Consider the following 11,526-nt stretch of genomic DNA (forward strand, 5'->3'; position numbering starts at 1 on the left):
AGGAGTCCTAAGAGTATATATGATACCTGGTCATGTGATGGACACACAGGTGCACAGCTCGTTATCAGGTAGAGATCTAATTACTGAGATGTGACAATGTAATTTTCCTTAAGCCATCAGCTGTTGGTGTATTAATTCTGCTAAACCAGATAATACCATTAATAATAATAATATTTGGGCTTTGCATAAATCCGTCATTTATTTTGCTATAACACATATAATATAATTCCTCACATCGTCGCTTTATTTCACTCATATATTAATAAATTTTAAAAATTCATACAAAAATCTCTAAAAACAAAAATGCAGCAAAATAATATCACAGGAAAAGGCCATGTATATTACACAGTGCGGATATAACGCTGCCCCCTTCAGGCAGGATATTTGCATAGGTAGTATTCAGCACAGACTGTTCATTACAGGTCTACAGTAACACTGAGGACGTAACGACTAACATGTTTATGGGCCCAAGGCAAAGTGTGTACAATGGCCGCCGTCCCCTCCTCTTCTATAAACACTAAGGCCCCTTAGGGCAGTGCAGTCATCTTCAGGGCGCGGTGAGACCGGTGTCTGAAACCTAAAAAATCATCACAATGAAGACAAAAACCAATTCATGAAACTCAGCTCTGCTACATCTGTACGTCTATAGGAGCACAGAGCCATATAGCTATATAATAACTATATATATATATATATATATATATATATATATATATATATATATGTAAATATATTCTTCATATATGAATCATCCCCTTCTGTCAAGAGATATTCATTTATATCTGTTTCTGGGAAAGCTGGGTGACAATCATTACAGTCCTTAATACAGCTCACCCAGCTTTCCTGTACAAGATCCATGTCCTTATACACTGATATACCCTTCCTTCTAATATCACTGCTTACAGGCAGGGTCTATTATTGTGAACGCCAAGAAACCCAACTTTCCCAGACGTCTGACAAAGCCTGTACGATAGGCAAGCTGGGTTACCATATAAAATCAGGGTAAGGGGGGTATCGTCACTCCTTAGGGAGAGACCACCATATAGGTGTGTGGAGACTTATTAAGCCTTTAGCACTCCACTGTGCAAGGGACCATGGGAAGAATATGCAAATCTGTCTTCCATGATGTAATTAGGAAGTCAGGTGTCTCAGTGTTGCAAACCAATAGAGGGCGCTCACTGGAATGTGCAAGCCTGTCTTCCCTGATGTAATTAGAAAGACAGAATCTCAGTGATTAGCCCAATAAAGGCTGCTCCCTTTAACATCATGCTCGACCTTCCAAGAGGCCTTTGTTTTGCAATGATGCTGGGATTATTACCAGGTATAGTCTCTCAACCGAGGACGGCCGTTTCGATGTTATTGCATCTCGTCAGCCCGATGTAGAGAAGACTAACCTGGTAGAGGTGAGAGGTGAGATACCCCCCTTACCCTGTCTAAGCCTCTGAACTCTACCAGGTTAGTCTTCTCTACATCGGGCTGACGAGATGCAATAACATTGAAACGGCTGTCCTCGATGATGATTAATGAAGCAGGTTTTATAATTATTGTAAAGTCTGGGGTCTGGGATAGTCAGCTTTCCCAGACTTTACAATAGTCAAATTAAAAAAAGGTCAAGACAGTGAGATGGAGAAACCAGGGAAGTTTCATCAGTGAAGGAAAGCTGGATGGCATCTTCTATAGTCGTCCTATTATAAGTCACCCAGCTTTCCCAGAAACAGATACATTAATTGACCAACGTGACGAGTGGAGAGTCAAAGAACTCGTGGGGGTTAAATGATCCGTAATACTGGATTAGGGTTCGGATATTGGACTTTAATTCAAGACCTTGAAAAGCACAAGAAAGGTCACAGCCAGCAGAGACAGGCAGTAATGGAGACTGGCGCCCCCGTCTGTGCAGGTGATATCTGTCGAATACTCCAAATGTCCAAATGTCCCTTTCTCGTGAGGAAACCGACACAAGTTTGGAGTGGCACAACCTCGTATAGCGGATGATGGCAATCCTAGGGTCAAAGGAGAAATATGTAAGGACGAGAAAAACGGTATATTACATAGCGCCCCCCAGAGGCAGACTGTCATGGAGCTTACTTGAAGTTAAACTTGAGAACCAAACAAAATTGTCCATCAAATATAGATTGTCGGATTGGGTTTGTAGATTTAACAGAGGAACTATGTAAGAATATTGCCCGTAAACATACTATAACACTTTTACATATCTAGAGCCCTGCCAGGACCTTTCATCTCCCTGTTTTCACTTTAGAATTAATATAAACTATTTTGTTAGAGCCCTTCTAGGACCTTACTCTTCAATGATGTCATAATAGAACTACTTATAAATATTTACATAGAGCCCTGCTAGGACCTTCCTCTTCATTGATGTCACCAAATATTAAAGTAGAGACCTGCTACGACTTTCCTTTTCATTAAAGGGATTCTACCATCAAAAATCTTTTTTCTGTGGCTAACACGTCGGAATAGCCTTTAGAAAGGCTATTCGTCTCTTACCTTTAGATGGGATCTCCGCCGCGCCGTTCCTTAGTAATACCGGTTTTTACCAGTATGTAAATTAGTTCTCTGGCAGCGATGGGGGCGGGCCCCAGCACTGAAAATGCGAGGGCGTCCCCACGGCTGCCAGAGAACAGGATCCTGCACCGCCTCTATCTTCTGCTGGATCCTCCCCTTCTTGCTTCGTCTTTCTTCGGCGGCTTCACCTCTGTCGGTTCTGACACTAGTAGAGCCGACTGCGCATGCACGGCCATAGTTCCGAGCCCGCAATTGCGCGCATGTGCAGTCAGCTCTGCTAGTGTCTCAGTGGCAGAGCCAACTGCGCAGGCGTCAGAAGAAAGCCGAAGAAAGAAGGGGAGGATCCAGCAGAAGATAGAGGTGGCGCAGGATCCTGTTCTCGGGCAGCCACCCTCATTGAGAACTAATTTACATACCGGTAAAAACCGGTATTACTAAGGAATGGCGTGGCGGAGATCCCATCTAAAGGTAAGAGACGAATAGCCTTTCTAAAGGCTATTCCGACATGTTAGCCACAGAAAAAAGATTTTTAATGGTAGAATCCCTTTAATGTCACCACAGAACTACTTTTATGTAGAGCCCTGCCAGGACCTTCCTCTTCCCTGATGTCTCCATAGAACTACATGAAAACATTTAGGCACCTTCTAGGGCCTTTCTCATCATTAATGTCTCCACAAGACTACATTTCCTTGGACTAGGTGGGATACTTTTTTTGAGATTTAGGCTTGTCTCTCTTTGAACCCAACAAGAATACTTGTGACAATGGGTGGGCACACAATGACTGGATGACCTAGTGGATACCTGATTACAAAGACTTATAGGATGAGGTAGGAGACCCGGAGACCAGACATCAGCCCCATTAGTTATATAGTTTGGGCTCCAGACAATTACCTGAGAATTTCGTCACCTGAGATATACACTTGGTCTCATTTCCAACACAGTCCATGTAGATGTTAGAAACGCAGGGTGTGGCTTCCAAGGTCTGGCAGCTCTTGCAGACGACGCCATTTTTATTGGAGGTTACAGAAGGCACTAACATAGGGGAAGAAAAGAGGGTGACAATTGTGGAGACAAAAACAGAAGAGAGGGCGGTCCAGACTACACAGTCAGACTACAAAGCAGCAACAATTGGCTGTAGGGTAATCTCCTGGTCAATGAATACTGTAGGTCGTTTTGGCTAACCTTATACAACGCAGTGCTTATTGTCTATGTAGGCGAGTACAAGTACTTACATGTGGGTCGAGGAGGGGTGCAATCATTTTTGTTACAGCAGGTGGTGCTGGTTATGACTCTGCCATGAGGAGTGCTGAAACTGTTGGATAGAGAGCACTGAGCGGGTTCCCCACAACCTCTCATAAACATTTTGGAGAACGGTACACCAGCTGTAAAGACATGAAGCTCAATGGAGATTAATGCTGTAAGTAACCCCGACGTGCCAAATGTTCCTGGTCCGGGGTCTATAAACAGGAAAGTGGAGTCTGCTATGAGATTTGTATATGGGATTTGTATAAGGCAGTATAGATGACAGCAGAGAGCTCCCCCTAATGGTGGCTGCTGGAAGGCAGAGTTGTATTTATTTGATACTATAATACAATTGTGCACGAAGCAGAGACCTATTTATATCTCATAAGTGGGGGACTGGTTGGGGATCCTAGTAATACGGCATTACATGCATGAAGATAGAAGCCTTGTACATTTTCCTGTAGCAGCACACCATGTGGTCAGGAGGGGTACTGCAAATAAAATTCACAATTAGTATATAGTACATGAATATACTTATTACTTACAGTCACAGATATGTTCAAAGAGGCAGAATCTCCATGATATATGTAAAAAGGTACATCATAACAGAAAAGAAGCTTCCTTTATCAATCATTTCCCACATACCTACTATGGTCAGTATAGATCTAGAGATACAGACTTCATCTGAAGCATGACAGGGTTCTGAATCTCCCGTACATGGAACATCAGTCGCATCCTTACATTGTACACAAGAGAGAGAATAACCTGGAAGAAGGAAACTAATAAATACAATGTACAATGTTCATATGCAAAGTTCTAGATCTACAGTATAAATGTATATATGTATATAACTAGTTATAGCTATATACGTGCAGTAGAAGAATTGATGACACATTACTTATCCTGAGTTACATCCTGTATTATACTCCAGAGCTGCGCTCACTATTCTGCTGGTACAGTCACTGTGTACATACATTACATTACTTATCCTGTATTATGCTCCAGAGCTGCACTCACTATTCTGCTGCTCACTGTGTACATACATTACTTACAGTGTTTACCAAAAGTATTGGCACCCCTGCAATTCTGACAGATAATACTCACGTTCTTCCAGAAAATGATTGCAATCACAAATTCTTTGGTATTATTATCTTCATTTATTTTGTCTTCAATGGAAAACCACAAAAAGAATTGTCAAAAAGCCAAATTGGATATAATTCAACACCAAACATAAAAAGGGGGTGGACAAAAGTATTGGCACTGTTTGAAAAATCATGTGATGCTTCTCTAATTTGTGCAATTAACAGCACCTGTTACTTACTTGAGGCACCTAACAGGTGGTGGCAATAACTAAATCACACTTGCAACCAGTTGAAATGGATTAAAGTTGACTCCACCTCTGTCCTGTGTCCTTGTGTGACCACATTGAGCATGGAGAAAAGAAAGAAGACCAAAGAACTGTCTGAGGACTTGAGAAGCAAAATTGTGAGGAAGCATGAGCAATCTCAAGGCTACAAGTCCATCTCCAAAGACCTGAATGTTCCTGTGTCTACCGTGCGCAGTGTCATCAAGAAGTGTAAAGCCCATGGCCCTGTGGCTAACCTCCCTAGATGTGAACGGAAAAGAAAAATTGACGAGAGATTTCAACGCAAGATTGTGCGGATGGTGGATAAAGAACCTCGACTAACATCCAAACAAGTCCAAGCTGCCCTGCAGTCCGAGGGTACAACAGTGTCACCCCGTACTATCCAGTGTCAGCGTCTGAATGAGAAGGGACTGTATGGTAGGAGACCCAGGAAGACCTCACTTCTTACCCAGAGACATAAGCCAGGCTGGAGTTTGCCAAAACTTACCGGAGAAAGCCAAAACCGTTTTGGAAGAATGTTCTCTGGTCAGAGGAGACAAAAGTAGGAAAAGGCCTCAACATAGAGATTACAGGGAAAAAAGAGGCCTTCATAGAAAAGAAGACGCCCCCTACAGTCAGACATGGCGGAGGTCCCTGATGGTTTGGGGTTGCTTTGCTGCCTCTGGCACTGGACTGCTTGACCGTGTGCATGGCATTATGAAGTCTGAAGACGACCAACACATTGTGCAGCATCATGTAGGGCCCAGTGTGAGAAAGCCGGGTCTCCCTCAGAGGTCAGGGGTCTTCCAGCAGGACAATGACCCAAAACACACTTCAGGTCAGCACTAGAGAATGGTGGTGAGAGAAAGCCCTGGAGACTTGTAAAGTGGCAGCAATGAGTCCAGCCCTGAATCCCATAGAACACCTGTGGGGGGGGGGAGGAGAGATCTCTTGGTGGCAGTTTGGAGAAGGCCCCCTTCACATCTCAGGGGGGACCTGGAGCAGTTTGCCAAAGAAGAATGGTCTAAAACTCCAGCAGAGCCTTGTAAGAAACTCATTGCTAGTTACCGGAAGCGGTTGTGCGCAGTTATTGTGTCTAAAGGTTGTGCTACCAAGTATTAGGCTGAGGGCGCCAATACTTCTGTCCGGCCCATTTTTGGAGTTTTGTGTAAAATGATCAATGATTTGTGTTTTTTCATTTCAAGCAAAATAAATGATATTGAAGATATTACCAAAGAGTTTGTGATTGTAATCATTTTCTGGGAGACAACGAGGATTATCTGACAGAACTGCAGGGGGGGGGGGCGATACTTTTGGCCAACACTGTAGATAGATAGATAGATAGATAGATAGATAGATAGTTAGATAGATAGATAGATAGATAGATAGATAGATAGATAGATAGGAGATAGATAGATAGATAGATAGATAGATAGATAGATAGGAGATAGATAGATAAATAGATAGATAGATAGATAGATAGATAGATAGATAGGAGATAGATAGATAGATAGATAGATAGATAGATAGATAGATAGGAGATAGATAGATAGATAGATAGATAGATAGGAGATAGATAGATAGATAGATAGATAGATAGATAGATAGGAGATAGATAGATAGATAGATAGGAGATAGATAGATAGATAGATAGATAGATAGATAGATAGATAGGAGATAGATAGATAGATAGATAGATAGATAGGAGGTAGATAGATAGATAGATAGATAGATAGATAGATAGGAGGTAGATAGATAGATAGATAGATAGATAGATAGATAGGAGATAGATAGATAGATAGATAGATAGATAGATAGATAGGAGATAGATAGATAGATAGATAGATAGATAGATAAATAGATAGATAGATAGATAGATAGATAGATAGATAGATAGATAGTCTATGGGTATACAGGTATACGGGTATGGGGCTTCCTATCTCCCCTCCTGTATTTGCACCTCTACCATTGTCCACATCTGTTCTGTGTCCGGCTCTCTCATCTGTTCCATCTCTGACACATATCATACAGGGAATATGAAGCTCCCCATCATGAGGCCATGAGCTATTTACAGCACAATCACTCAATACAATCCCCTTCCCCCTCCTCCACCGCTCCCTCAAGAAACATCCAAACCGAGCCCACTAGATACTGTACTTGTGCACGAGCGCTTGTGTCGCCGGCACTACCAGTCCCAGCAGTGTCAGGTGACAAACATTGCATTGCATTTGACTAATGCACCGATCCTGTCTTGTTTTTTCACTGTTTACATTGCTCAGCCCGGACGAGCCCCCTCCTCTGCGTGGTCTTCGCACGCCCCCTTTCTTATTCTACTTAATGGAAACCTGAAACCTTCAACTTCAAAAGAGCTAAGCAGGAGTGTGGGGTGGGGGGATCTCTAATGGAGGGCAAAGTGAGGGGGCCCCATGTAGTAGGAGGGTAATTACCTCGCCCCGGGCGAAGGGACCCCAGCTGGTATTCTGCACATTTACGCTACTATATGTAGTACTCTAGACATTAACATACTGACATATAATACGGTCAGGGCTATAATAGAACACAGGCATCCCCACCAGATTGCCCCACGCCCTACCGGGACATCCAGTGGCAGATTTGGTAATAATACAACCCATGCAATTCCATGGGGCCCCGCATGGGTGGGATGCATTGTATCATTATTTATTAATCAACCACCACCTATTGAATTATCGTTATGCCAATATTTCATCCACCCACCCCTGATTCCGTCCAGGCCCACCTCTGTTTTGGACTCCGGGGGGCGCTTCTCAGTATGTTCCTACAATGAAGAACATCTGTGTGCCCAGTGGAGGCCAAAGCAGAGGTAGACCAGACAAGAGCAGGGACAGGTGAGTAAAATATTGGCTACTACCTGTTACAATAATCCAATAGGTTGTGGCATCAAGTAGTGCAAAGCAAAACAGGGGGCACTATACTGTATGGGGACCAAATAAAGGGGGGCAGTATGCTGTGTCATGGCTACAAAAGTAGAGGCAGTATATCGTGTGGGGGTTAAAAAACTGGGGCAGTATATTGTGTGTTGACCACATAAGTAGAGGCAGTATATTGTGTAGGGGCCAAACAATAGGGGCAATATGTCATGTGGGGGCCAAAAAATGGGGTCAGTATACTGTGTGTTGACCACAAAAGTGGAGGCAGTATACAGTGTGAAGGCCAAAAATTGGGGTCCTCTATCGTGTGGGGGCAGTATATCATGTGTTGACCACAAAAGTAATAATAATAATAATAATAATAATAATAAATTTTATTTCTATAGCGCCAACATATTCCGCAGCGCTGTACAATTTGTAGGGTTCAAATACAGACAGGAAGATACATAACATAGAAAGTCATTTCACACAATGGGACTGAGGGCCCTGCTCACAAGAGCTTACAATCTATGAGGTAGAGGGGGTGACACAAGAGGTAGCAGGGGCGGCATTGCTTATGCAGAGGTCAGACACTTTTGTAATAGAGGTGACTGTCATTGCATAAACATAAAACTTTATGAGCCGTCACCAGTCGTGTCCTGTAACATGTGGATGGAGCTTGGACCTATAAAGTTATCCTGAGATGACATCATATCATGTGGGGAAATGTGGGAGCGGGGACAGAGGAGGGTTAAGGGTTTACATTAGACATTGTGCTAGGCCTGTCTGATAAGATGCGTCTTTAGTTTGCGCTTGAAACTGTAGAAATTGGGAGTTAATCTGATTGTCCGGGGTAGAGCATTCCAGAGAAGTGGTGCAGCTCGGGAGAAGTCTTGTATACAAGCGTGGGAGGTTCTGATAATAGAGGATGTAAGTGTTAGGTCATTGAGTGAGCGGAGAGCACGGGTTGGGCGGTAGACAGAGATGAGGGAGGAAATGTATGGAGGTGCAGCATTATGGAGAGCCTTGTGGGGGAGAACTTTATATTTTATTCTATATTGAATAGGCAGCCAATGTAGTGACCGGCACAGACCAGAGGCATCGCTGTAGCGTCTAGCCTGATAGATGAGCATGGCCACTGCATTCAGAATAGATTGTAGAGGGGAGAGTTTAGTGAGGGGAAGACCGATTAGTAAGGAGTTACAGTAGTCAAGGCGAGAATGAATCAGAGAGACAATAAGTGTCTTTAGTGTATCTCTGGTAAGGAAAGGGCGTATTTTGGAGATGTTTTTGAGGTGGAGGTGACATGAACGTGCGAGTGATTCAATATGAGGGGTGAAGGAAAGGTCTGCGTCAAACATGACCCCGAGGCAGCGGGCCTGCTGCCTAGGAGTTATAGTAAGGCCGGAGACTACAATGGATATATCAGGGACAGATCTGTTAGTAGAGGTAGTATATTGTGTAGGGGCCAAAAAAATTGGGTCAGTATACTGTGGGTTGACCACAAAAGTGGAGGCAGTATACAGTGTGGAGGCCAAAAATTGGGGCAGTATATTGTGTTGGGGCCAGACAATTGGGGCAGTATATTGAGTAGGGGGCAAAAAATTGAGGGCAGTATATCCCGTGGGGGCCAAAAAAATGGGGCAGTATACTGTGTGTTGACCACAAAAGTGGAGGCAGTATACAGTGTGAAGGCCAAAAATTGGGGTAGTCTATCATGTGGGGGCCAAAAAATGGGGGCATTATATCTTGTGGGGGCTAAAACATGGGGGCAGTATACAGTGCAGAGGCCAAACATTGTGGGCAGTATATTGCATGGGGTGCAAAAAAATTTCTGGACGAAATGATGATAAATCTAGTGGGGGTCTTCAGGAACCTTCACCTCGAAAGTGACAAGAGTAGAATAAAACCGCCACTCACAACAATTTAGGACTTGTGCGTGATGTCATTGTACATGAGCAGTTGTAACATAACTGAGGGATGCGTTACAATGTAACATTTCACTTCTCCTATATCGCAGGATGATACATTGTTGCCATCAGTCACGTCGTGGTTTCCCTATGGATATAATGGAAGAAGCCTTTCTGCTGCGTCGCTGTCGCAAGGAAATGATGAAACTAGGGATTGGCCATGACTGGCCGACACGGACGCCGGATGGGAGCGGTGAGTAAAAGGGGGAGTGGTAACAAGCAAAACATAGAACTTGTATTATTTCCGGTGAGTTTGTTTTTTTTTTTTTAGATCTGAACCCATTTTTCGTGTGCGTCACGTCGGAAGCGCGTCATGGAGTGGTGAGGTAAGCCTGGTTTCACACAGGATTTTGATGCGGATTCCGCCTCAGAATCCGGCTCAAAAAACCGCCTCCCATTGACTTCAATGGGATCCGTTCACTTCCTTTTTCCGCGAGCGGTTTCTTCCCAGGGAAAAGAAGTGACCTGCCCTTTCGTGCTGCAAGTCACTGACCTTCTGACCCAAGAGAGTTGTTATTGTAACATCTTCTGGGAATTGATCAAATCCCTAATTTCATCATTTCCCTGCGACATTGCTACCGTGGTTTTTCATGCAATGCTTTTCGCCTAGGCTTTTGCATCGATGACCTATCCTTTAGGCAGACTCTCTAATTCCATTAACCCTTCGTTCTAGACATAGATTCATAGGAGTGGTTACCATGTGTTACAATGTAACAAGCTATGATGGAGCCTATTACATTCTATGGAAAGTGTCTCAATGTAAATTGTTTATAGGACGGATATACATTCATGTCACGGAGAGGATCAAATAACCAAGTGATACATAGGGTACGATGTAGGGGCGGAACCACCACTCCCATTCTTAGACGAAAATATTCAGGGCAGGCGATACATTGTATAGGACAGGATGGAGATCAGTATGTTATGAGTCTGCATGTTACATTATTATAGGATTGGGTCCGCGTCGGTCTCCATACTGAAAGGTTCTTAGTCGTCTTCTTTAGTTCTTCTACAGTAAAACAGGAGCGTCACACTCTGATGGGTGTAACAAATCCTAATTGTTTGTACCATCCGGACCCCTAATTCAGTATAATGAACATACATGGGTGTAAGGGGTACAAGTGTTGAGAGGGGTGTGAGGGGTTTTAGGAGCACAGTTGTCACTCCTAAAGAAGACTTTTGTTCGGAAAACCTCGCAAGAAAATCCCAAATGATGGGGGTCACTTACCTGTTGTTGTTAGTGTACAAATGACACTAAGGAACAGAAGACAGAAGACCATGGTGAGTGTGAGCAGACGCTGCAAATCTCAGATGGAGTCCGGTGTTGTTCTGTTCTGCAGAGTGGGTGGCTCTCGTGTGATACACAGGGCGGGAACTTGAGATACGTTGCGAGACTCCCAACACAATAATGACTATAAAACCCCCAACATACGGAAAACAGAGGAAATGGATTCCATCCCCCGAGAAGTGTGAAGCCCCCTAATGTATAGAAGTGGATCTGTATGCAAGGAAATGAAAGATGATCCATAAATCTCCCCGAGCGAATGTTTGTACAATGGCC

The 11,526-nt window shown here is 43.5% G+C and overlaps 1 protein-coding gene across 1 annotated transcript; it reads right to left on the reverse strand.

The window, feature by feature from the left end:
- Positions 1-235: 235 nt before the first annotated feature.
- On the reverse strand, positions 236-11,307 carry LOC142209022 (phospholipase A2 inhibitor and Ly6/PLAUR domain-containing protein-like). The gene is made up of 6 exons (XM_075277957.1): positions 11,194-11,307; positions 4,408-4,527; positions 3,753-3,902; positions 3,412-3,552; positions 1,825-2,000; positions 236-577 (listed from the first exon to the last, which is right to left on the reverse strand). Exons 1-6 carry the CDS (start codon positions 11,243-11,245, stop codon positions 548-550), a joined length of 669 nt encoding a protein of 222 aa, XP_075134058.1. The 5' UTR covers positions 11,246-11,307; the 3' UTR covers positions 236-547.
- Positions 11,308-11,526: the final 219 nt, after the last annotated feature.

The sequence above is a fragment of the Leptodactylus fuscus genome, chromosome 6, assembly GCF_031893055.1.
Source record: "Leptodactylus fuscus isolate aLepFus1 chromosome 6, aLepFus1.hap2, whole genome shotgun sequence".
Classification (NCBI taxonomy): Eukaryota; Metazoa; Chordata; class Amphibia; order Anura; family Leptodactylidae; genus Leptodactylus; species Leptodactylus fuscus.